The 27,323-nt window shown below is 40.7% G+C and overlaps 2 protein-coding genes across 2 annotated transcripts; one reads left to right on the top strand and one right to left on the bottom strand.

The window, feature by feature from the left end:
* Positions 1-7,331: 7,331 nt before the first annotated feature.
* Positions 7,332-16,480, top strand: plek2 (pleckstrin 2). Its single transcript, XM_060925192.1, has 9 exons — positions 7,332-7,402; positions 7,583-7,747; positions 8,420-8,610; positions 11,839-11,930; positions 13,345-13,532; positions 13,651-13,752; positions 13,913-13,996; positions 15,379-15,457; positions 15,696-16,480. Exons 1-9 carry the CDS (start codon positions 7,352-7,354, stop codon positions 15,821-15,823), a joined length of 1,080 nt encoding a protein of 359 aa, XP_060781175.1. The 5' UTR covers positions 7,332-7,351; the 3' UTR covers positions 15,824-16,480.
* A 2,553-nt stretch (positions 16,481-19,033) lies between these two features.
* Positions 19,034-25,973, bottom strand: si:ch211-10a23.2 (Galectin-related protein A-like). The gene is made up of 4 exons (XM_060925191.1): positions 25,876-25,973; positions 23,454-23,536; positions 22,754-22,943; positions 19,034-20,788 (listed from the first exon to the last, which is right to left on the bottom strand). The coding sequence occupies exons 1-4, from the start codon at positions 25,900-25,902 to the stop codon at positions 20,645-20,647; spliced, it is 444 nt and encodes a 147-aa protein (XP_060781174.1). The 5' UTR covers positions 25,903-25,973; the 3' UTR covers positions 19,034-20,644.
* Positions 25,974-27,323: the final 1,350 nt, after the last annotated feature.

Here is a 27,323-nt window from a genome sequence, read left to right as displayed (position 1 = left end):
GTACGGAGGAATGGGCTAAAATTCCTCCAAGCCAGTGTGCAGGACTGATCAACAGTTACCGCAAACGTTTAGTTGCAGTTATTGCTGCACAAGGGGGTCACACCAGATACTGAAAGCAAAGGTTCACATACTTTTGCCACTCACAGATATGTAATATTAGATCATTTTTCTCAATAAATAAATGACCAAGTATAATATTTTTGTCTCATTTGTTTAACTGGGTTCTCTTTATCTACTTTTAGGACTTGTGTGAAAATCTGATGATGTTTTAGGTCATATTTATGCAGAAATATAGACAATTCTGAAGGGTTCACAAACTTTCAAACACCACTGCACATGGTGGCATGAGACCATCTCTGTACACTGTGTATTAACATTTCTGAATGAGTTCCTCTCTCTGTTCTGTCATGCCTCTGTTCATTTCAGTTCAAGAGGAGGTGTGGCCTCAGGGCTTATGATTGGGTGTGGCCTCTGTGTATGTCCATCTGAATGGAGGAGGTGTGGCCTCTCTGTCTGGCAGTCCTAATGGAGGAGGCGTGGCTTCTTTGCTAGTCATTCCTAAGTAAGGAGGAATGGCCTCTGTGCTTGTCAGTAACACTGAAAGAGGTGTGGCCTCTGTGTCTGTCAGTCCTAGTGGAGGAGGTGTGGCCTCTGTGTCTCTCAGCCCTAGAGGAGGAGGTGTGGTCTCTGTGTCTGTCAGTCCTAATGAAGGAGGTGTGGCCTCTGTTTCTCTCAGCTCTAATGATGGAGCTGTGGCCTTTGTGTCTCTCAGCCCTAATGAAGGAGGTGTGGCCTCTGTGTTTCTCAGCCCTAATGATGGTGTGGCCTTTGTATCTCTCAGCCCTAATGAAGGAGGTGTGGCCTCTGTGTTTCTCAGCCCTAATGATGGTGTGGCCTTTGTATCTCTCAGCCGTAATGAAGGAGGTGTGGCCTCTGTGTCTCTCAACCCTAATAAAGCAGGTGTGGCCTCATCTGTTAGTCCAAATGAAGGAGGTGTGGCCTCTGTTTCTCTCAGCCCTAATGAAGGAGGTGTGGCCTTTGTATCTGTCAGCCCTAATGATGTCTGTCTCTCAGCTCTAATGGAGGAGGTGTGGCATCTGTGTCTCTCTGAGTCCTAACGGAGGAGGTGTGGCCTCTGTGTCTCTCTGAGTCCTAATGGAGGAGGTGTGGCCTCTGTGTCTCTCAGCCCTAATGATGGAGGTGTGGCCTCTGTGTCTCTCAGCCCAAACGGAGGAGGTGTAGCCTTTGTATCTCTCAGCCCTAATGAAGGAAGTGTGGCCTCTGTGTCTCTCAACCCTAATGAAGCAGGTGTGGCCTCATCTGTCAGTCCAAATGAAGGAGGTGTGGCCTATGTGTCTCTCAGCCCTAATGAAGGAGGTGTGGCCTTTGTATCTCTCTGCCCTAATGAAGGAGGTGTGGCCTTTGTATCTGTCAGCCCTAATGATGTCTGTCTCTCAGCTCTAATGGAGGAGGTGTGGCATCTGTGTCTCTCTGAGTCCTAATGAAGGAGGTGTGGCCTCTGTATCTCTCAGCCCTAATGGAGGAGGTGTGGCCTCTGTATCTCTCAGCCCTAATGGAGGAGGTGTGGCCTCTGTGTCTCTCAGAGTCCTAATGGAGGAGGTGTGGCCTCTGTGTCTCTCAGCCCTAATGGAGGAGGTGTGGCCTCTGTCTTTCAGAGTCCTAATGGAGGAGGTGTGGCCTCTGTGTCTCTCAGCCCTAATGGAGGAGGTGTGGCCTCTGTGTCTCTCAGCCCTAATGGAGGAGGTGTGGCCTCTGTGCTTTTCAGTGACATTGAAGGAGACACGGTTTCTCTGCTTGTTGCTTGTCAGAGTGAAGGAGGTGTGTGTGGTTTCCCGCTTCTTGAAGTTAAACCTTTTTAAAAATTCAAACAGCTGGGTTTTTTCCTTCAGAAAACCGAATCGCACACTAATTTACGACGGAGAAACCCATCTACAGTTTTATCATGTTGACTTGTGGCTCTTTCCTTGCATACACTTCCTTCATACAGTGCTGTGCAAAAGTCTTCGGCCCCCTATTTTTTTCATACAAACTTTATCGATTTCTATTTTCTGACTTCTACATTATCGAGTCAAAACATTACAAAAACATTTTAGAGTCCAAACGTTCAGGTTTTTTTTTTTTCCAGCACAAAATTAAATGTTACAGAAAAAAAGTTTATAGCAGTTTATAAAAGTTTATGAGCAGCATATTCCATAAGCGAGCACTTTTCAGATGAAAAAAGAAAACATAATGAAGGCTGCTGGGTTTTGGTGTAAAATGAAGAAGCGACTGTGACAGTCAAAGTGTCCAGAAGAACTGTGGCTGGTTCTGGAAGATGCTCAGTAAAACGTACATCTCATTTCCTTATTAAACTGCACTCACTGGACCTCAGACTACTATTTCTTTTTTTAAAGCAAAGGGTTGTCTCACACCAAATACTGACCTTGCATTCATTCATTCATTCATTATGGCTTACTGATTACTGTTTTGTATTTTTTTAATGTTGAAACATTTCATTTCACTATTTTTAAGCCATTTTTGGTCGACAGCATTTCTTTATATGTGCCTAAGAGTTTTGCACAGGACTGTATATAACATTGTCTCAGAGGGAACTAGAGATCGAACACAGCCCTAGATTCAGATCACACATCAGTGACCTGCTGTTACTGATGCTGTCGATGAGGGATTCGAGTTGAATGGGTTGACGATGTGGGACTGCAGCTGTCTGAGAGACAGAGCTGGAATTTAATGTTGCTTAAGCTTCACTGAAAGAGTCCGCAGAATCCAGGGCCCTTGTTTCTGGGTCACAAGCTGCTGACACACTTTTTATTTTTTGGTGGTTCAAAGAAAATTCAATCCTTCAATTCATCCTGTTGTTCAGAGAGAGAGCGAGAGAGAGAGCAAAGAAACACTTATTTGTTCACATGAATTGTTCATCTTTCCTGTAATTTCTGTAACAAAAATGTGTTTGTTCCTGAACTTAACTTTAAATGACTATTTCTTTGTGCACCTGTACACACTAACGTCATGTTTACACCGAGCAGTAGATAGTTGTTACGTCTTTAGTGATATATAACTGACATTTTAGTGTATAGATTTTATAGCTGCAAAAATCAGTGAAGGGTTTTTTGTTTTTTGTTTTGCTCCCTGACATCACATCTGCTCAAGCAGGTCAGATCACTGGATAAAGTCCCATGTGAACAGTCATGTGGGGAAATAAAACAGGACAATGATAGAATTTTTGAACAACATGCAATCTTTTGCCCATATTATTTTTGGAAATATTTTGAAAAATAGTCATGTCCTGATGTGTGTAATCAGTGGATTACAATGTTATCGCTGTTGTCACAATGCAGTGTCTGCAGTGTTCGAATGAGTTGTCTGTTGTCATCTTTTTATTTTTTTACAGTGATTTAGTACTAAAGTAAAATCTGCTCAGTTGTGGTCCGAAGGACGTATCTTTCCCCTGACAGCCAGGATAGAGGGGCGACAATACTTTCCACAGCATGCACTGATCCTTGGGCTGTTATCATTCAGCACAAGATTGAAACAGTTGTTCCATTTGTGTGTGTGTGTGTGTGTGTGTGTGTGTGTGTGTGTGTGTGTGTGTGTTCATATCAGTGGTGTGTATAGGTGTGTTTTTCATGCTGAAGTGAAATGCTGGTGTGTGTCTGCATCCGGGAAGTTCTTTTATTTTATTTTATTTTAAATTGATGACATCATTTACGCAGTCTATTTGAACAGAGTTAATGGTTACTGCTAAAGACACACCTCACACACACACACACACACACACACACACACACACACACACACACACACACACACACACACACACACACACACACATTGGGATTCCAACTCCACCATACAGTATTCTTATCTACAGATAAAAATACTTTAAGTGGAAAGGTGTGAAAATATTTAAGGTCATTAATCAGTTTGATTTCAGAGATTCCTGATTTGCTGAAGTGTGTGTGTGTGTGTGTGTGTGTGTGTGTGTGTGTGTGTGTGTGTGTGTGTGTATAAAGGAAAGTACAGATTTGCTAACAGGATTTATGGACAAATGTGCCATGTGAAAAAAAAGTCTGATTTGTGTGTTACGTCCAGTCTGAAATGTTGAAATGAGAAGTTCTTCATGGCAAGTTTGACACTGAACAAGTTCAAAATCAAGATGAAACTTTGATAAAGGATGTAAACTTTTGAAAAACTGAAAAAAGACTTTTATTTAATGTAGTGTAGATTTAAATGTATGAAATTTATATTCAAATACTATTGTCAGCTTCTAAGCTCTGTAATTTCTCCCCTTAATGAATGTTTATGTGTTTATATCTGACATGTAAAGGGAAAATAAAGGAGAATTTCAAATGAAGTGAGAATTAAAGCAGGATATATATATTTTTTAAATTGTTCACTTTTAATCAACGAGAAACTCGGGGGAGCTTCATCAGAATGTTTACACAAGACTGCTTTTGTTTGTTCTTGTGTGTGTGTGTGTGTGTGTGTGTGTCCAGGAGTACTTTTAATTAAAATAAGATCAGGGTTGTGTCCTGGTTCACCACCTTGTCTGCAGGATCTGAATTACACACACACACACACACACACACACTAGAATAGCTGCTGGATCAGTCCAGCTTATAAACGGTCTGTGGTCTTAACCCACTTGTATTTCCTACATGTGATTCTGTATTTATTAAATGTATTAAATAAAACGTGTGAATTTTATTATGACCGATCTTTGTCGCCCTCTAGCGGTGCTTATAAACAATTATAACACTGGCACTGTGTTTATGTCGCCACCAGAGGGCGACATCACTTTTTTTTTTTTTTATAAAGGACGAATTTTTCTGGATGCGCCTGTTTTTCTTTTCCATCTTAATGTCGTTATGTAATATTGTTCATGTAGAAAAATATAAAAATCTTAGTAGTTATTAAAATAATATAATATAATCTTCAATATAATGGAGTATAATACAATACACGTAAAATAAAGAATAAAATAAAAATGAATAATAAACAAGTTAATAGGTTGGCAACGAAGCAAAGCAAAAAAAAGATTTCAAAAATCTAAAATTATTTGTATTTGATGAGGTTTTATATAATTTGAGTGTTTTCAACATTGTTTCAGTTGACATTATTTTCAACAGTATTTTCAACACCGTCACTGTACCACCGCTAGAGGGAGACATACACCATTATATTTAAAGGACAAAGCGGAACATGGAGATTATTTTCTTTCCCACTCTAAAGTTATCATGCTTTAAAACGTCATTTTATTTATCATATGAAAAGAAGATTTTTGGTGGGGAGTGAAAACTTAGAAACGGGCATTAAAAGTCTGTGGTTTGTGGTTCAGACAATTTTTTAAAATACATTTCAATTAACTACAATTTAGTGAAATGAAATGAATTCAAGCATCAACATTTTCTTCCATAAAAATAAAATAAAATTACAGTTGCATTTTAAAGCAAGAATTTATCATCAATGTGTTTATCTGAGGATTGATTCTTATAAGGAAATGTCCGGCTTGACATGAAAAGGATTGATCTCATGAGCAAAGGTCTATTTGAAGACAGTTGTGTCTGTAATAGGGAAAACATGAGGACAGTGGATGAACACTATTCTCCTGAGTATTTCTTATTTATGTCAAAAACTGAGAAAAGATCAAGTGACTCACAGCAATTTAGATTTTTCGTGACTTCTACAGGACTCCAAATGTACAAACAAATTTTAAAAAGGACTCAAAAATGGCTGAAACTTGACTTTTATACATTTTCTGCATTTCACCCAACACACGTTCATATCTTGAAAATGAAATTTTAATTTCAGAGGTAAAACAATTCGGCTTGTTTATGAACTGCCCTGCTGTTTCCCATCACTGAATTTTATATATAATTAACAGTTATTCCACAAAATCGAGTCGTACATGAGCTGATAGCCGACGAGGCACGTAGCACCAAGTGTACGACCAGATTGAGTGGAATAACTGTTTTATTCTATCCACATCACTGGATTTTGAGAAACAGAGGATTTTTATTTTTTGCAAATTCAATAAATAAAAACGTTATACAAAATGTCCGACAAAATAATTTCCGCTTAGAATGTAAACAAACCGGCGACATGACAGGCGCAATTTGTGAAAAATGCTGTAATAATAATTCTTGAAAAATGAAAAAAAAGATACATTCTTACCATCAAATACTTTTATTTGTGAGTAGAGTTTTTATTTCGTCCTCGGCTGGTTCAGCAACACGCACCACCATTTTGTTTTTCTCTACTCACAGTATATGAGCTGATATCCTAGTAGTAGAGTAGCCAATCAGAGCACACGATTGCTCATATCCAGTCAATGTGGATAGAATAATATAGATTATTTAGCATAGACAGCACTTTTTCTATTGTTTATTTAATTAGTGTAATTTGTAACCATGGCGTTTTTTAAAAATTATTTTGGTTTTGCAACATCTCCCCGAAGAGTCATCTACAACTCTAAGGTTAAAAAACAAAAAAAAAAAAACAACCAAACGTCAGATTCTGAGTAAAAAGTGACTCAGATTGTGACACCACCACGGGCCCGTCTGTGACTCATTGTTTTTTATGATGACTCATAAAAATATGTCTGTCCTTCTGAAAGTTCAAATCCCAGTTTTATTTCTCACTAAATCAGTAAATATCAGTTACAAATAGCTCAAATGTATTTATTTGGTTGAAAGTGGTGTTTAAAGGACTTGGGACAGACAACAAAGTGATTTTCACTTTGGATTACATTGATGTCTTCATTGTGATTTACACCCCATCATCATCATCATCATCATCATCATCATCATCACTTTGTAAATTGGGAACAGAAATGTCGTGTTTTCACAGAATTGTATTTTTTTCAAGCCATTTTGTCAATACAACAGCTATTTCAGACTAGTTAGCATTAGCTTGCTCTTTGCTAACTAGTAAAGCTAACATCCTAGCTGACTTGTATTAGGCATGTTGCATGTGATTGAACAGTTTCACACACATACGAACAGCTGAGTTTGAAGACAGAGTCAGTGAGGGTCAGGGACAGAAGCAGGCTGTGGAGGAGCAGCATGTGTAGATTAGATTAGATTAGATTAGATTAGATTAGATTAGATTAGATTAGCTAGAACTTTATTGATCCCTTTGGGAGGGTTCCCTCAGGGAAATTAAGTGTAGTGTAGGTGGTGCACTTCCTGCCCTCCTGCCCTCTGTTTGCATTTCTCTTTACCTGTCAGGTGTTTCCTGCCCTGAGGTATGTGGGGTGTGGAGGAGTGATGACGCAATCCACCCCGGCTATAAAAAACTCAGCAGTGTGTCAGAGCAGCAGAAATCAGCAGCCATGGACATGCAGAAAAGCTCAGTCCTGAAAGAAGGTTTTTTGGTGAAGAGGGTAAGTTGTGCTTTTTATCTTGGAATGATGAGAGGTTTTACAGGAGATCCTGATCCCGTTCCTGATCCTTTCTTCTCCCTGTACTGAGTATTGTTATGTGTTTTCTGAATCAGAATCCAGAATTGACCAGCGCTGTGGGATTAAACCTTTTAACATCCCTGTTTTCACCTTTCTCATCAGGGTCACGTGGTTCACAACTGGAAGGTTCGGTGGTTCGTCCTGAAAGCCAAACAGCTGCTCTACTACAGATATGAAGGGGGGAAACGGGACTCGTGCCACCGAGGGAGCGTCCCGTTACACGGCTGTGAGATCACCTGTCCTTACCTGGAATACGAAAACAGACCGGTAAGACAAAGCAACATGACTTACATGCAGCTGGATGTGATTGGGTCATCAGGGTATTTTACTGTCAAATCCATAAAACACAACCTGTCATTGGCACAACTTGGACTCTTCATTCGTGCATCCAGGAGATGAATAAGACACAGGTTAATATAGAAGATTATAATATATCGTGTGTAATTTAGTTTTTATTATCCGACCCACGCATGCAGGTCTTATCGGGCATGGCTGTGATTTGTTCCATCGAGTTCACAGCTGCAGGCTGTTAAAATTCCACTTATCCAATAAACGTGCTGTGGAATTCAGTTTTGTGCTCCGGCTTGTCAGGAACACGGCGTGTGTTTTGTATTTTATTGCTCAGATGCCACAGTAACTGGTGTTTTTCTGTGTCTGAGCTTGTTGTGGCTCGTGTTCAGGAGTTAGAGAATCAGTCAGCAGACAGTGACACACATGGAGACATTATGCAAGATTTCTTTCAACATTTTAAACATCTGATTGGTCAGAAGGTCAGAAGGTGTTGATTCAAAAAGCTCAAACAATAAACAGATTTTTTTTAAAAAAGTCTCCTTTTTGAAATGAAAGAAATCGTAGAATAGTTGACATGGTAAAGATGTTTATTATACATTTATGGAAGGAGTCTCCAGTGTCAGTGCTTTTTTTTTTTTTGTCTCCTAGCTGGTCCTGAGACTGAAGACCAACACTTCGGAGGAGTACTTCCTGGAGGCGTGTTCTCGGGACGAGCGAGACGAGTGGGCCGCAGAGATCGTTGCAGCCGTGAGAAGACTCAGCCCCGGTGATGTTCAAGCTCCTTCTCCTGCTGAACCGAAATCTTCACGGCCGCTGCAGCTCCACAGCGTGAACCTCAGGTTTCAATCTTTTTCACATCATCAGTGTGATATACAGTGATGCTTGAAAGTTTGTGAACCCTTTAGAATTTTCTATATTTCTGCATAAATATGACCTAAAACATCATCAGATTTTCACACAAGTCCTAAAAGTAGATAAAGAGAACCCAGTTAAACAAATGAGACAAAAATATTATACTTGGTCATTTATTTATTGAGGAAAATGATCCAATATTACATAACTGTGAGTGGCAAAAGTATGTGAACCTCTAGGATTAGCAGTTGTTTTGAAGGTGAAATTAGAGTCAGGTGTTTTCAATCAATGGGATGACAATCAGGTGTGAGTGGGCACCCTGTTTTATTTAAAGAACAGGGATCTATCAAAGTCTGATCTTCACAACACATGTTTGTGGAAGTGTATCATGGCACGAACAAAGGAGATTTCTGAGGACCTCAGAAAAAGCGTTGTTGATGTTTATCAGGCTGGAAAAGGTTACAAAACCATCTCTAAAGAGTTTGGACTCCACCAATCCACAGTCAGACAGATTGTGTACAAATGGAGGAAATTCAAGACCATTGTTACCCTCCCCAGGAGTGGTCGACCAACAAAGATCACTCCAAGAGCAAGGCATGTAATAGTCAGTGAGGTCACAAAGGAACCCAGGTAACTTCTAAGCAACTGAAGGCCTCTCTCACATTGGCTAATGTTAATGTTCATGAGTCCACCATCAGGAGAACACTGAACAACAATGGTGTGCATGGCAGGGTTGCAAGGAGAAAGCCACTGCTCTCCAGAATGAACATTGCTGCTCGTCTGCAGTTTGCTAAAGATCACATGGACAAGCCAGAAGGCTACTGGAAACGTTCTGTGGACGAATGAGATCAAAATAGAACTTTTTGGTTTAAACGAGAAGTGTTATGTTTGGAGAAAGGAAAACACTGCATTCCAGCATAAGAACCTTATCCCATATGTGAAACATGGTGATGATAGTATCATGGTTTGGGCCTGTTTTGCTGCATCTGGGCCAGGACGACTTGCCATCATTGATGGAACAATGAATTCTGAATTATACCAGCAAATTCTAAAGGAAAATATCAGGACATCTGTCCATGAACTGAATCTCAAGAGAAGGTGGGTCATGCAGCAAGACAACGACCCTAAGCACACAAGTCGTTCTCCCAAAAATAGTTAAAGAAGAATAAAGTTAATGTTTTGAAATGGCCAAGCCAAAGTCCTGACCTTAATCCAATCGAAATGTTGTGGAAGGACCTGAAGCGGGCAGTTCATGTGAGGAAACCCACCAACATCCCAGAGTTGAAGCTGTTCTGTACGGAGGAACGGGCTAAAATTCCTCCAAGCCGGTGTGCAGGACTGATCAACAGTTACCGGAAACGTTTAGCTGCAGTTATTGCTGCACAAGGGGGTCACACCAGATACTGAAAGCAAAGGTTCACATACTTTTGCCACTCACAGATATGTAATATTGGATCATTTTCCTCAATAAATAAATGACCAAGTATAATATTTGTCTTATTTGTTTAACTGGGTTCTCTTTATCTACTTTTAAGACTTGTGTGAAAATCTGATGATGTTTTAGGTCGTATTTATGCAGGAATATAGAAAATTCTAAAGGGTTCACAAACTTTCAAGCACCACTGTAATACACACCGACATGATCGTTTCAGTCGTTCGTTCTGCTACTTCTACTTCTTCTGATTATTATTAATGTTCTGGATTCTGATTGGTCAGAAGGTGATTTGCTCTGACATCAGCTCTGACAGTAGTGCGACTTGTTCAGATCTGTTATCCTTTCTATAGTAAAAGCTCTTTCATTTATGGAAGGAGTCTCCAGTGTCAGCGTTTTGTAGCAGTCAGAGGAAAAACTGTAACTTTAACTTTCCGACATCTTCAGGACAGAGGAGTTTACACTTCACTGTTTCTCTGTAAAGGCAGTATCTCACTGGGCTGCGACAGCCTGCGACTAGTTGGAGACACAACAATTGCGATAAAATATGCGAATTTTCACTTGGAATCACAATGAATTGATTTTCACATATTTTACCGCAATTGTTGTGTCTCCAACTAGTCACAGGCTGTCGCAGCCCAGTGAGATGCACTCGCACTTCCTGTCTCACGGAAACTGACTTGAGAAGGGTTCGTGACGGCTTTGCGACACCAGCGACGCATTTGCGGCTATTTTGAGAGAAATTTTGTCGCACTAATTTTTTGAACATGTTCAAAATTTCAGCGACGAAGGAGCGACACTTTGCGACTCATGCGAGGAAATTGAGAAGCCCCTTGAATGTTTCAAGACACTTTTGAAACTCTCTCGCGAATGACGTTCACAATTTGTCGCAAGCTGTCGCAGCCCAGTGAGATACTGGCTTAACACGACAAGCTGCGTGTTGTTTACACTGTAGCTGCTGTAACGTAACTGAGAACAGGAAGTAACTCTTTTCGTCAACGTTCCACAGCGTTCAAAGTAACTATAAATGGACAAAAAGTACAACGTGTCATTCTTGAATAAATCAGAGATTATAATCTGATCATGGCGGCACGGTGGTGTAGTGGTTAGCGCTGTCGCCTCACAGCAAGAAGGTCCGGGTTCGAACCCCGTGGCCGGCGAGGGCCTTTCTGTGCGGAGTTTGCATGTTCTCCCCGTGTCCGCGTGGGTTTCCTCCGGGTGCTCCGGTTTCCCCCACAGTCCAAAGACATGCAGGTTAGGTTAACTGGTGACTCTAAATTGACCGTAGGTGTGAATGTGAGTGTGAATGGTTGTCTGTGTCTATGTGTCAGCCCTGTGATGACCTGGCAACTTGTCCAGGGTGTACCCCGCCTTTCGCCCGTAGTCAGCTGGGATAGGCTCCAGCTTGCCTGTGACCCTGTAGAAGGATAAAGCGGCTAGAGATGATGAGATGAGATGAGATAATCTGATCATTGTTGTTGTCGTATAAGAGGAATGGAACACTTGGAGATGTGCTGTTATTAGGAAAAAGAATCTCCTTCAGGGTGGGAACAGTAACTGTCCTTCGCTGATTATTTTCCTCTCACAGCACATCCCCAAGTGTTTTCATTCTTACGTCACACATTTTTAGCACTGAATCATCAAACTACACCAGTCACGTAAACCATTCAGGGTGTCTTTCTTTCTTTTACTATTTCATATTTCTGGGTTTAAATTGAAGTTTTCGATCCTGAACTCTGTATGTGTGTGTGTGTGTGTGTGTGTGTGTGTGTGTGTGTGCCAGTCAGGTGGTGGACTCCATGTATGATGTTCACAGTGGCATTAAGATGAGCAGCCATGTGGAGCATGGCAGCACCTACATCAACTGCTTCTCAGGTCTGTATCCTCACAACACACACACACACACACACACACACACACACACACACACACACACACACACACACAGGTCTTCGAAGTTGAGCGCAAAAGTTCTGTTTTATAAACATAAAGTAACATATAGTCAAAAGTGTATGTTATTAATAGATAATATGGACATAATTATGGATTTTCTTCAAGTTTGAGTCTGTTTTTATTTTTAGTTGTTTTTTCCCCTTCATGCGTTACAGTGTCATCTTTGCTCATATCTTCAGATCCATTTCTTACATTTCTGATGAATGGTTTCCGTTAACATTGATCTTTTTCTCTCCAGATCAATATTTCTGGCTTTAGGGTGTGTGAGAACTGTTTCTGATTCCCGCTGATTCTTAAAAGAGTTTTGTTTGGGAAGCCGTTTCAGATGTTTATGCTCGAAATAAGACTTGTGGCGATGGGGAATTGACACAGGAACGGGCGATGGACAGATGTAAGTGTAGGAAGAGTTTATTTGAAAGCAAGATGGCAAACATTTCCAAAACATGAGGCAAAGAGCAGAACCAGAAACAGGCAGATTTCAGGCGATTGGCAAACAGGATATACAAGGTATGGAAATAAGTTCAAAACCAGAGTAGCAAAACAGTTAAGAAAGAGAAAGAAAACAAAGCACAACTTTATTCATCACACACTTGTGAAATTTCCTCTCTGCATTTAACCCAGCTGAAGCAGTGAACACACACACACACAGAGCAGTGGGCAGCCATGCTAACAGCGCCCGGGGAGCAGTTGGGAGTTCGGTACCTTGCTCAAGGGCACCTCAGCCCAGGGCCGTCCCATATTAACCTAACCGCATGTCTTTGGGTTGTGGGGGAAACCGGAGCACCCGGAGGAAACCCACACAGACACGGGGAGAACATGCAAACTCGACACAGAAAGGCCCTCGCCGGCCGCTGGGTTCGAACCCAGAACCTTCTTGCTATGAGGTGACTGTGCTAACCACTACACCACCGTGCCGCCCAAGTTATGTACAGTATGTTACGTTGTTAAGTGTGTGTATGTGTGTGTGAGGAGAGTCCTTTATGCAAGCTGTGATTACACTCTGATCAGGAACAGGTGCATGGCAATGAGTCCTAATGAGCTCGAACGCATGCAAGTTGCAGTCTGAGGGTCACCGCTGCGAGCTTGGAGCACCAATGTGTGCAAGCATGACAGGAATTCATAAACTAATAAAGATGTTGGAAGGATTCTGTTTTTGTAGATATAAAAGGGATGCAAACTTCTGCACTCAACTCCATACAGTATCATGGCATTCCTAAAAGAAATGATGTGTTTTATATTTTCTCTCTTGTCTCTTTTGAAGTGTAAGGTGTAATATAATAACGGTACGTTATATTTGTGAAATTCTAATGGTTTTATGGTGTGTGTGTGTGTGTAGGCTCGACAGTAGTGGACTGGCTGGTGTTCTCTCAGCTGGCTCTGACTCGGGTGGAGGCTGTGACTCTGGCGTCGGCTCTGCTCGATGAAGGCTGTGTGAGAGCTGTCGGCGTGAAGAGTGTCGCCGCCATGAGGAGCGCCGCTCTTGGAGAACAGTTCCTCGACGATTCTACAGCTCTCTACAGCTTCGTACGTTTTTCTGTTTCTGTCGTAACGTTAATGATCATTGTTTGAGCAGGAATGAGCAGGTATGAGAAGCCAGTGCTGGATTTTTTTTTTTACTGTAAGTGTGTGTGTGTGTGTTCAGGCTGAGAGCTTGAAGAAGAGGGGGAGTGTGAAGTCAGAGAAGTCCGTGTCTGCGGTCGAGCTGAGTGGAAGAGTGCAGAAAAGAGGATACCTGGTCAAACAGGTGAGAAAAATAGACGTAGAAATGGAGTCATTACATTTGGCCTGAGGTTCTAAATCAGACCTTCATCATCAAATCTTCAAGGTTATCACTCCATCATAAGGATGAATTAGATCCTTTATAACGTGTCTGTTTCTCACTTCTGAATGCGTGTGTGTCTCAGGGACACAACGTGAAGAACTGGAAGGTGCGACTCTTCGTACTGAGGTCGGAACCAGGTTTCCTGCACTACTACGACCCAAGCAAGGTGAGCGCGATGAGCTCAAATACATTTCTTCATTACGAGGTGAAACGATCCATCGATCCTCTTCTGATACGATATTTACGATCCAGCTGCTCTGACTGATAACGACAATCTAAAAATCAAGAAGAAAACTTTTCCAAATTGTCAGCGTATTAATGTGTGTGAGATCTTAAATGGATCAATAGAAATCTCATCTCATCTCATTATCTCTAGCCGCTTTATCCTGTTCTACAGGGTCGCAGGCGAGCTGGAGCCTATCCCAGCTGACTACGGGCGAAAGGCGGGGTACACCCTGGACAAGTCGCCAGGTCATCACAGGGCTGACACATAGACACAGACAACCATTCACACTCACATTCACACCTACGCTCAATTTAGAGTCACCAGTTAACCTAACCTGCATGTCTTTGGACTGTGGGGGAAACCGGAGCACCCGGAGGAAACCCACGCGGACAACATGCAAACTCCACACAGAAAGGCCCTCGCCGGCCACGGGGCTCAAACCCAGAACCTTCTTGCTGTGAGGTAACAGCGCTAACCACTACACCACCGTGCCGCCCCAGAAATAGAAATGCGAACTTTAATCAGCAATTTGAACAAAATAATGAAAACAAAACAGTGTTATTAACTTCACGGGCGGAGACCATGAAAAGTCAGCGACCCTCTTCATATTTAAAGGATGGCAGTCTGTTAATAGTGAACATTTTATTTTCTTCAGAAGATCATGAAAAAAAAGGCCAGGTTTAGAAGAATGTGCTTGTTCGAATACGTTATGGTTTCTACAGTAACAGCTCATCGACAGGGACGTGTCCAGCAGACGCGCCACAGAAACACAAACTGGGGTTTTCTGCAAACGTCACACGGATGGAAGGAGTCTCCAGTGTTACAGCACTTTGGAACAGTCAGAAGTGAAACTGTAACTCGAAGCTTTCCGACATTTCCAGGACAGCGGTGTTTACGCTTTTTAAAGTTTTTTTTTCTCTTAATAATTTCAAGAGAGAGAAAAAAGAAATGCTGATGAAGGGATGAATATTTATCGCTGCTATAACGTAAATGGGAACTTGTTTTGTCAACATTCGACAACATGAAATGTCACTACACTAGACACGGATAAAACGTGAGACGTTCTTAAATAAATAAATAAAATCCAGGGCAGATTGCTGTTGCTGTATAAGAGGAATAAAACACTTCGGAAGAGCGTCAACGTAAATATTTAGGAATGAAAATGACAGAATAATTCAATCCATTTTGGAAGATAATTTGAGGTGTTTTTCTTTTTCCTAACTCAGGCGAACTAACAGTTTGTGCAGTTTTTCTTGTGCTGTTGTTGTTGCTCTTGGTTGTGTACTGACTTGTCTACTTCCTTTGATGACCTCGTTCCTCAGGATGACATCACTCCGGCCGGCGGGTTCTCTTTACGTGGTTGCCTGGTTTCTTCTCTGGATGACAATGGCGTACCCTCAGGTGTGTGTGTGTGTGTGTGTGAGTCAGCATAATTACAGGTAGACTATCAGTCATCAACATGAAACGTATCCAGGATGTCCAGGTATAATATCATGAAGCACAACAGTAATGTTTTTGCAGTGCTGTAATTTTTTTCCTGCATGTTCAGCCACGTTAGACATGTATTGGAGTGTTTATCCAGCTAGCTGAGCGTTTACCGCTAAATCATATAACCCCATGTGTTTTTCGACATGTGCAGGCGTGAAAGGTAAAGTCCAGGGGAACCTGTTTAAGATCATCACTCAGACGGACAGACATTACTTCATCCAGGCTCCCACACACCAGGAGAAGATGGAGTGGATCGAAGCCATCAAGCAGCAAACATAAAGACGCGGTTAGCCTCAGAAACAGCTGACGTGAAACGTGCGGTGCGGTGAAGCCTTTCACACCTGGATTGTGTCCTGATTATTACAAACCCCAGTATAATCTTCAGCATGAATTCAGAAGCATGAGCTTCACCGCGTTGTTGGACGACACTCACGATGACGGTGGATGAAAATGCGAAATATCGTTATTTCAAAACGACAAAACTATTTCACATTTAAAATGGATTCGATCTATAAAACTCAATCAGCTCTGCACCAGCTTGCAGCTCCATGCTGATGGGCTTTGTTCATTGTGTTCTTGAGAACACAAATAAAACAGCAGCCACCTTTCACGTTTCTCAGCGTTCAGATTGTGGACCTTCATGCACTTGGGGAGCAGGAGTGCTCTGAAGGCCACGATGAAGCTCATCCTGCTGGCAGGACGTTCACTTCATCACACTCCCCTCCCTTTCACAGTCGCTTGCAGCTAGACGTTTGTGAAATCCATGACACACTGCCTTCAGTTGTTTCTTTCACTTTCTTTAAATTATTCTCACTCGAAGCACTTTGCTCTCTTCTGTAAAAGTCCTTGAATGTTTGCTTTATGTACAGTGATACTTGTTTTATACCAAGCTGAACTTTTAGTGTTCATTAAATATTTTTATCAGCTTTTATACCAGACATGTGCCAACATTATTGTGTGATATCATGCTGGACTTGATTGTAATGATGCTGTATTAAATTTAAGAATAAAAATAATAGAGGTACAGTGAGTTCCACATTACAACATGTATTCATGAAAGAGAAAGAAAGAAAGAAAGAAAAAAAGAAAGAAAGAAAGTTTCCTGAATGAAGACTGAACTGAAAAGGAATTGGTGATGGAGGACTGGGGGGAGGGGGGACATTTGAAAAATTCAAAAACATGAGTGTTTATATTCATGCTGATGAAATGATGGAGTGATTAATATACACAAGAAAGAGAGAAAGACAATGAAAACCCAAAGCAATTAGAGGAAATGAATGTCCAAAGAAATGAATTACAGAAACAAAGAAATACACCGGGTGGCATGGTGGTGTAGTGGTTAGCGCTGTCATCTCACAACAAGAAGGTCCGGGTTCGAGCCCCGTGGCCGGCGAGGGCCTTTCTGTGTGGAGTTTGCATGTTCTCCCCGTGTCCGTGTGGGTTTCCTCCGGGTGCTCCGGTTTCCCCCACAGTCCAAAGACATGCAGGTTAGGTTAACTGGTGACTCTAAATTGACCATAGGTGACAGCCAGAAAGAAAGAAACAAAAGAAAGAAAAATAGACCAAAAGAGAAAACAAACAAATAAATGAACCAAAAGAAAGAAAAATAAATAAATAAACAAACCAAAAAGAAACCAAAAGAAGGAAAGGAAGAAAGATAAATAAATAAATAAATCGAAAGAAAGAAAAAGAAATAAATAAAAAGGAAACCAAAATAAAGAAGGAAAGAAAGCAAAAATAAATAAATGAACAAACTGAAAGAAAGAAATAAAGAAAGAAAGAAAGAAAGAAAGAAAGAAAAATTAAAGAAATAAAGAAACCAAAACAAAATAATAAATAAATAATAAGAAACTGAAAGAAAGAAGGAAGGAAAGAAACCAAAAGAAAGAAAGGAAGAAAAATAAATAAATAAATAAACAAGTGTTGCCAGCAAAATAAATCTCGCCCGGTAGCACTTATAATGAATATGAAGGAAGATATCGTGAAAAAAATCAGTCCCTATGGGTCCATGTGGCTACTGCTGATAAATAAAATAGTTTTCTGATCCCATGCCCATACAATAAATATAGCATGCATATATATGCTGTATTTTATGGACATGGGATAAGAAAACTATTTTATTTTATATATATATATATATATATATATATATATATATATATATATATATATATATATATATACACACACACACAGTACAGTATACTCCATGAGGCCGTAGCCACAAAAATGAAGCGTAATCCAAAAATGAGCAATTTAAAAATCACAGAAGTAAAATATACCAAGTGTCTGTACTTTATATTATTCTACTCTTACCTCTTACAGTTTTCAAAACTGAAACCTCCGAACCGAGGCTGACACACACACACACACGCTGTCGCCATGACCCAAACTCTTATTTCCCGGAAATGGCCCGACGTTAGAGCTCAGTGGAACGCACTTTCCCTCTGTAATAAGCATAAACATGTCTGAAAGCGATTTCTTTAGTCCATTTATTCCGAATGATGAACCGAATTGTATACACTCACCAGCCATTTTAATAGGAACATGTGTATGCGTGTGCACAATGCACGACTGTTACACTCTTACATTCTTACAGCACGATGACGTAGTGGCTTGCGCTTCTATATGAGACAGTAGACACACCAAAAACGATTTTGACCTTTTTGGTGACCTTGACTGGATGACCCTCAAAATGTTGGAGGTTGTATTTGAGACCGATGCCCATCTATCCTGAAAGTTTCATGAAGATTGATCCAGCCATTTTCCCGTAATATCATTAACAAAAAAAACAAAGAAACCCGACCGAAAACAATACCTCACCCCCTGGTGGAGTCTGTCCTGGGCGAGGTAATAGATAGATAGATAGATAGATAGATAGATAGATAGATAGATAGATAGATAGATAGATAGATAGATAGATAGATAGATAGATCAAAAGAAAGCAAGCAAGAAAGAAAAATAAACTGATAGATAGATAGATAGATAGATAGATAGATAGATAGATAGATAGATAGATAGATAGATAGATAGATAGATAGATAGAACCAAAAAGAGAGGAGTGTGCAAGTTTAAAGTGAAGCAGCTGATTGGTCGGCTCAGTATGACATCACCAGTGGCAGCTGGGATTTGAATTTACATCCAGTCCATGAGTGTATTTGAATAGAAACAATTCAAGCTTTGATCTTTATCTCTTTTAAAGAAATGCAGTTTATAAAATCAACATTTCCAAAACAAGCCCCTCATTAAAAGGTTGAAAAAAGCAGTTTATAGATAAAAACAGCAAATTATAGAAGAAAAATTGTCGAAGAATCAGAATAATGTTAAACAGAAGTGTGATGTAAAAACAATCGTGTATTTGCAAAGCGAGTATGTTCTTCATAACAAAGCACATTAATGATAAAATGTCATACACACGTGTTTTTCACGTCACTTCCCTGAAGACCTTTCCTCGAGTGACAGTGATACAGATCACACCACAACATCGCAGCGATTTGCAAAAAGACTTTTATTGGTTTCAGACTGAATCAAATTCAAACAAAGGCATCTTGAGAGACGTCTCGTTTTTTTATTTTGTTTCATGACCAGACACGTCGATTTCACGGGCCGTGCATTCGGACAGATCTGAATGCAAACACACAGAAATGATCAGGTGAACCCTAATGCAGCAGACATGAACTTCCGGGGGTGTATTGTAGGCGAGTGTGGGACACACACACACACACACACACACACACAGACACACACACAGAGACACACACACATCACCCTGTTCTATAGCACCATGTACATTATTCATATTGCATCAGAAATTTCTGAGAGCTTTCCGAAGTCATTCAGGTTGTATTTTTACTGCCTCCATGAGGACAGTGGAGCCACACACACACTTGTCAAGGCACTTCTGTTGGAATATGAAAGAGCCAAAGGTCAAGGTCAAGGCCAGAGCAGGTCGGAGTACATGTCAGAGATTATTTTTGCCTCCTTGGAAGGACTAGTTCATAAATGTGTTTTTTAAAAGATATCTTATTTTATTCAAAGCTTCGCCGAATGTCGTCAGGATTCACGAGAATGAATCGTAAATTGTCAGCTGCTGGTTTGCGTCACTGAAACAACGTCCACATGGATATTTTTGAAAACAATACAGTTTGCTTTGGCCTCTGCACAAATGCCGTATCATGACGTGAACTTGCACATAATGCTGACTTTATTCTCACATGATTGCGTCGTTGTTTGTTTTCCTCGCTGTTTTTCAGCCCTTTGTTTCGGCCGATACATCACACAAAATACAGTATCCATGACAACCAGTAGGCTTGATCGAACACCACAGCAATATCACAACTATGTTTTATTTATTAACTAATGACATGTCGTTCTTTTTATACTTACGCCATAGTTGTGGAACGTCAACGTTCTCACAGATGTTCTATCTGTTATAAACAGCTGTTCTCTTGCTGAGTCTCTCTCACTGGAAACTCCTTCCATAAACATTAAAGAAACGTCTCCTTATGGGGAAATGTTCACCGTATCAATGATTACGATTCCACGTATTTTTATAAGGAGCGTCTGCTGCGTAAGACTGTCTGAATTAGCCGTTACTATAGAAACGATGAGCACATTAATACAAAGCTGTGATTTGCACTATTCTTCCAGAAAATTAAGCAACACTTTCTGGCCAATCAGAATTGAGAATTTGATAGCACTGCGGTTTACTGCCACCTACTGGTCTGGCATGTTCACGTCAGACCTTTTAGCTTTTTGTCTGGATTGGGGAGAAATCCCTGGGAAGAAAAAAAAAGTATGGACTTTTTTTTTTTCATTAAAGGAGAAAAATGCGTTTCCAGAAATATCCATGTGTGTGTGTGCATGAGGTCTGAGTGTGATACAAATCACATCTGACTGTAACTTTGGAATATTTCTCAATTGTTATGAGAATGTGTGTATATTTTTCCTGACTCAGTGGTCAATGCAGAGGGTCAAAGGTCACTAAAGGAGAGAGATTTTCTTGAAAGAACTTTGTGTATCAAAGGTTTACAATTAGCTTATGAGTGCCTGGTTTTTTTTTTTTTTTTTTTTTTTTTTTTGATGGTGATACTTTTCTTTTCATGCGACTTTGGTGAGCTGCAGGTCTCCACCCACATGCAGGGATGTGAGAGACGCCAGCTGGGTCACTCTGTGTGTGAATCCACACAATGGCTGACCGTCCACCAGGATCCGGAACTGCTGGTGCTCACACACGATCTCCATCTGAGAGAGAGAGAGAGAGAGAGAGAGAGAGAATATCAGTCTTATACCACAGCACTGGTGTATTCTGGACTGTAATTGGTCAGAATTTTCCAGCTCTGACAGTCATGGCCTTGTTGTGGCTACTGCCTCACAGAGGCGGAGCCACGATGTCATCATATTGTAAGAATGTAAGAATGAGGGTAACAATAGTGCACTGCGCATATGCATAAGCATTACAATCACCAGAACGGCAAATCGTGATCTCGCGATACGAACGGTTGATCTCGTGTTATCAAAGGTGCACAAGAACGAGTGGCGAATCCACGATGTCATCGTGTTGTAAGAATGAGTGTAACAATAGTGAAACTTCGTAACCAATCAGCACGTATCCTGATCAAGTTCGGTGACCCGTTCTACTTCTTGATAAACTTCGGAACCAATCAGAACCAGAAACGAAATAAGAGAAACCTCGTTATAACTTCGTAGTATTAGAAGATAACCAGCAGATAAAAAGATAAACAAAATTCACCTCGTGGTTCGCCGAGGCTACTGATTCGATATCAAGTAAGTGGTGTTTATTTTAAGAAAAGCTTTTGTTTAATCCTTCTGAAAGGTCAAATGAAAGGTTTTGTAAGGTTTTTTGAGCTTTTTGGCAGATATTTACGCCAAGAATTCCAGCCATTCAACAAAAACTCAAGAAGGCAGCGAAGACAACGTTGGAATCTTTTGCGTGATCCACTCAGTTTGCAATTACAAAAGTCCTGTGTGGGAATAAATCAGCTCCTTCGGGGGATAACTCAGCCCTTTCGAGGGATTATTTATTTTAGAGTATTTACACTACAATTGTGGAACAAAACTAATGTGCTCATTTGTACTAAATAATGCTTCTAAGACCGCGAGTTGGCCTAGTGGTTAGCGTGTCCGCCTCCCGATCGGGAGATCGCGAGTTCTACTCATGGTTGGGTCATACCAAAGACCATCATAAAAATGGTACCTACTGCTGTCTGGCAAGGCACGCTGCAATACAGATCCGAGTGGGGAGTCAAACTCTCGTGGTTACCAGAGGACCAGCCCCCCACTGTAACCCTAGCTATGTAATAGGTGAGAGGTCGAGAGCTATGGAGATCGGCGCCGCCACATGGCGTGGGAAGGGACTTAACTTAATGTTTCTAAGACAATTCATGAACAAGTGCTTTCTTTCTTACTATTTTGAAAATAGATCTCATTCACGGCACTGTATTTTGAACAAAACACTAAACAAAATTGGTAACCCAAATACTCCAAGCCCTGATGCTGCTCACAGCTTGGTGACGCTTGTAAGAGATGAGGCGAGTAGAATTGAGAACATGTATATATGCGATATTTACTGTATGGACATGGAATCAGAAAACTATTTTATTTATAAGCAGTAGCCACAAGGACCCACAGGGGACCGATTTTAATATATGTGTTATCGTTGATGTTTTGTGAGGAGATGTTTGTTTAACATTTAAGGAAGGAGTCTCCAGTGTCAGAGGTCAAGCTGTCAGTTTTCCAACAGATGCGGAGTGGTTTTTAGGTAATACAAAAAAAACCCTGTGTTTTTTTTAGTCTTATTAATCAAGAGAGAGAGAAAAGAGAGCCTCGTGACGGAATAACTGTTTACAGCTTCTATAACAATCATGAGAACAGGAAGTAACTTGCTTTGCGAAGGTTCCAAACACTCAGTACAACTATAAATGGATTAAACTATAAATGTATGATGTTATTCTTGAATAAATGAAAAATTGTACTGTTATTGGAGGAAGAAAACATTTCAGCCCATGCTGTAAAAGGAAAATAAACCAGTTTGGGATGTTACCAGTGACTCAGCTTCATCACACCAACTCATTATTGATTATTTTCATATAACAACATGCCTCCAAGTGTTTAATCCCTGACTTATCCTTCACCATCGGCCGTGTTGATAGTATTAAGACTGACACTGAGTACAAGACAAAACCTTACTTTAAAAGACTCTCCAGCAGCAAAAGGGAAGAAAGACAGGATGCTTTCCGACGTCCCCCATTTCCCATTGACTCGGGAATTGCGGACCACTGCCTTTTCTGTGAACTTGACCATCAGCTGCAACCCCACGTCACCTTCCTGCTCCGTGTCACCTTCTCCCCGAGCAGGGCAGGACAATGTCACCTTCATACTGCACACAGTCAAGCAGTGTGTCAGAGAAATACAGTAGTCTCGATTTCCTGCACTTTTCTGGAAATTATTGATATTTTATGGACGAAGGCAAAAGTGTTCATTTCTCAGCAGAAACTTGAAATCAACTCGAATAAATGAAGTGACACCAATTTTAGCTATCGTTCTTTAGTGAGTAAGGAGCGGTGCATTTATTCCCCAAATAAGGTCAAAGCAGCAGAGTATCCCTTTTAACATCTGGCAGAACACAATCTTCATGGGATATGCTTTTTTCCCACGCTGGCACTGGCACTGGCTCTGGCACTGGCACCATGACATGGGAATTACAGAGAGAGCGATGTGAATGTGATCTTGTACAAGTAATTTTCCAGACTGTCCATGTGCCGACTGTGTGTGAAGTCGTAATTTCCCACAGCTGACATTTGACCTGTGATGTGCTGTGGATCTTTGTTTCGAGGATAGCACAGTAGCGTGTGTGTGTGTGAGAGAGAGAGAAAGAGAGAGACTGTACCTTTTTGGCTGTTTGTGAATGATTCCCATCACTACGATTCTCATCGCAGGACGCAGACCTCCTTTAATATGTCCAACGTAATCCTGCTCTTGTCCACAGAGACATGTGTGACAAAGTAACCACAAACATTTTACACAAGCAAAAAATTATATTCAACACCTGAAACTGGGGGGAAAACAATGCGAAACAAATCACTAAGAAATAAGGCAATTAGAAAATCAACAGAGGAAAATGCAGTTTTGGACATAAACAGAAAACATGAAAAGAAAAAGTCTGTAATCTTTGCTCTCAGGGTTGATGGTTTCATTCTTCGTCATGTCCAAACTTTAAAGCTGCCAACATGTTTCGGCTTTAAGAATGCACCCAGGAACAAAAGGTGATGATTTTTAAATCCAAACAGCAAATATCCAGGACCTCACACCGATAACTGAATCAGCAAACCATGGACCCAGAACCCAACAGCCAAAAATAAAACCCCAGATAAGAAATTCGCCAATAACACTGGGGAACACAATTTTTGTTGAGTTAGGTCTGACAGCTGCTTTGAACTAATTTTTGGGTGCGGAATCCAAAACTTATCTCAGTTTTTCTCTATCATGTCAAGTTTTTGAACTATAGGATCCCCGTTTCTTAAAAAATATGAAAAATACTGTACTTAACAGATATGTGCTTGTTTTATAAAAATTTACAAATATTGACATACAATGAAATATGAAAGAAACAGGCAATGTTTATTTAACACTATTATGTTTTTACAAAGGCTATGGCTATTGTAATTATAATTGGGTGCAAGAAGAAGAAACCTTTATTCGTCACATGCACACTTCAAGCACAGTGAAATTCATCCTCTGCATTTAACCCAGTGAACACACGCAGAGCAGTGGACAGCCACACTACAGTGCCCGGGGAGCAGTCAGGGGTTCGGTACCTTGCTCAAGGGCACCTCAGCCCAAGGCCACCCCATGTTAACCTAACTGCATGTCTTTGGACTGTGGGGGAAACCGGAGCACCCGGAGGAAACCCACGCAGACATGGGGAGAACATGCAAACTCCACACAGAAAGGCCTTCGCCGGCCGCTGGGTTCAAACCTGGAACCTTCTTGCTGTGAGGCGATCGTGCTAACCACTACACCACCGTGCCACCCGTGCAAGTAGTTAAGGTAAAAATTTACGTTTATAGCTCTTTCTGGAGTGTTCAACTTGAGGACTATCGCGTTTGATGCTCCAACAATAGTCAGCCATCATATGTACATCCCATCTACCCTGATAACGTTCTTCCATAACCTTCAAATAGTCTTCCTACAGCTGATCAGTGAAATTTTGCTTATCTGGAGGGTAAGCTGTGGAGAAAAAACTTGACGTGCTAGAAAAAAACTGACTGCAATTTTGGAATCAGCATGCCAATTTTAGTGTTAATCAGCATAAAAATCTAACTCAACAGAATTTTTTTTTCAAATTGTTTTTTTTTTTTTACCTTTATTTTACCAGGAAAGAAGACCCATTGAGATTAATAATCTCTTTTACAAGGGCGTCCTGGCCAAGAGGCAGCACAGGTTACAAAATTAAAATTACAATTTACAGGAGTCAGAAAAAAAGAAAAAAAAAATCATTTAAAACAGTTACAAATCAAGGACGCCGTCTCAAGTGCTCTCAGTCTGGAGTTAAAATCGCTCAATGGAATAAGTTCTTTTATTTTTAAGTCCTTTTGCAGCTTGTTCCCCAGTGGAATGAAAAGCTAAAGGATGAAAAAATGTAGAAATTTTGCATGTTCTTCCTCATGCACAGTGTTCCCAGGATAAAGTGCTTCCCATAATAAACCATCAACCAATAATAATAATTTGCGGCACAAAGAATCCAAGGAATATACGCCAATTAAAATCCGATCACCGTTAGACAATAATTAATATAGATGAATCGTGAATAAATACTGAACACTAAACCAACAATAAAGATCAAAGCCAGGAAGAAAAAAAACAAGTCAGTGAACGATGATGAATAATATGATAAAAACTATGAATGGAAAACCAGGAATAAAAAACAATATCTCGTAATCTGTAGTGAATAATGGATGAACAATAAGGAATAAAGAAGTAAACAACAACAACAACAACAACAACAAAAACAGTAACCACAATCCTAATAATCAGTAAACCCAGTAATGCAACACATCAGGAAACAAAACCCTTCCAGAATAAATGATTTCAACAATAATACTGTAAAAATAAAATAAATAAAGGAAGAGAGAGAGAGAGAGAGAGAGAGAGAGAGAGAGAGATGTATTTCTGAGTGGCCCAGTGAAAGTGCAGTAATGTGTGTGTGTGTGTGTGTGTGTGAGATAATAAAGCAATTTCATCACGCGGACTGAAATATGTGGATCTGAACACAGTACAGAAAGAAAGGATGATGAATTAAAGGCACTTACACTCTCCGGTGTTATTGTGTCGGCCATATTTCCCTTCTGTCCCAAACCTGCCGCTGATTCCACTTACAATAAAGATTATTATTAGCGTCAAAACCCCGCCTGGGCCGCTCGCGCCTCGGAGACCGTCTCACCGGCCCACCCGCGTTCCCATGGAAACTGTCTCCGTGGAAACGCGACGGCCGGCTGGAGTGACGACACGCGACACATTCCAAAATGGCTGCATGTCGCTATGCGCCTTTCATGTAAACAATACGGAATACAACAACAACAACAACAACATTAATAATAATAATAATAATAATAATAATAATAATAATAATAATAATCATCATCATCATCCATAGGTAGATTTACTTTATTGATCCCAAGCTGGGAAATTGTTACATTACAGCAGCAAGTTATCAGACATGCGAAAAAAAAGACACACTGTATCATCATCATCATCATCATCATCATCATATTCTTCATGTTTCCTAAGCACCATATCGTGGTGAGGGTTATTCCACTCCAGGCACACACACTCTCACACTTTGGGGCAATTTGTCCCAGCCTGTCCTCTCACTTGTATGTTTTTGGACAGTAAACCGGAGAACCCAGAGGAACCTGCAGAGAACATCCACATAGACAGTCAGTACAGGTTCACCCTCAGGCAACCCATGTGCCACCTGTACTTATCCATCCATCCATCCATCCATCCATCCATCCATCCATCCATCCATCCATCCATTATCTGTAGCTGCTTATCCTGTACAGGGTCGCAGGCAAGCTGGAGCCTATCCCAGCTGACTATGAGCGAGAGGTGGAATGGACAAGCCTCCAGTCACAGGGCTGACACATAGAGACAAACAACCATTCACACTCTCACACATTCACACCGACGGTCGATTTAGAGCCACCAATTAGCCTAACCTGCATGTCTTTGGACTGTAGGGGAAACCGGACCACCTGGAGGAAACCCACGGAGACATGGGGAGAACATGCAAACTCCACACAGAAAGGCCCCTGCTGGCCACTGGGCTCGAACTCATAACCTTCTTGCTGTGAGGCAACAGTGCTAACACCACTACATCACCATGCCGCCCTATGATTATATTTCATTATTTAAAATATTTTATTATTCATAATATTCATGTTAGTACCTTTAATGCAGTGCAAGCAACAATACTGTATCAACACCTGTATCTATGACATGCTTATACAGATTTAGTAACAAGCTACTTTTACAAATTAGTTTGTGACTTCTGGATGTTTGGAGTTGAGAGAATTATTTCAAGGTTTTGCAGGCACAGATAACAAACAGGAAGTCTGGGACATGTCGACAGAACCTCTGGTCTTTCTCAGAAACCCAAAAGATCAATGGTGTATGTAAACAAAAGGCAGGTGAAAAAGTTTGTGACCTTTGTTCTCAGGGTTAGCAGATTGGACTGAAGGCTTTCAGTCATTTACAA

This window comes from Neoarius graeffei, chromosome 7 (genome assembly GCF_027579695.1).
Source record: "Neoarius graeffei isolate fNeoGra1 chromosome 7, fNeoGra1.pri, whole genome shotgun sequence".
Classification (NCBI taxonomy): Eukaryota; Metazoa; Chordata; class Actinopteri; order Siluriformes; family Ariidae; genus Neoarius; species Neoarius graeffei.
This window is presented reverse-complemented; position numbering and strand designations above follow the sequence as displayed.

Coding starts and splice junctions, on each gene's coding strand:
- plek2 (XM_060925192.1), top strand. CDS start 7,352: ATGGACATGCAGAAAAGCTCAGTCCTGAAAGAAGGTTTTTTGGTGAAG. Junction 8,611..11,838: donor CTCCACAGCGTGAACCTCAG/GTTTCAATCTTT, acceptor TGTGTGTGCCAG/TCAGGTGGTGGACTCCATGT. Junction 13,533..13,650: donor CTACAGCTCTCTACAGCTTC/GTACGTTTTTCT, acceptor GTGTGTGTTCAG/GCTGAGAGCTTGAAGAAGAG.
- si:ch211-10a23.2 (XM_060925191.1), bottom strand. CDS start 25,902: ATGGCCGACACAATAACACCGGAGAGT. Junction 22,944..23,453: donor ATTCACAAACAGCCAAAAAG/GTACAGTCTCTC, acceptor GACTGTGTGCAG/TATGAAGGTGACATTGTCCT. Junction 20,789..22,753: donor CTGCTGGAGAGTCTTTTAAA/GTAAGGTTTTGT, acceptor TCTCTCTCTCAG/ATGGAGATCGTGTGTGAGCA.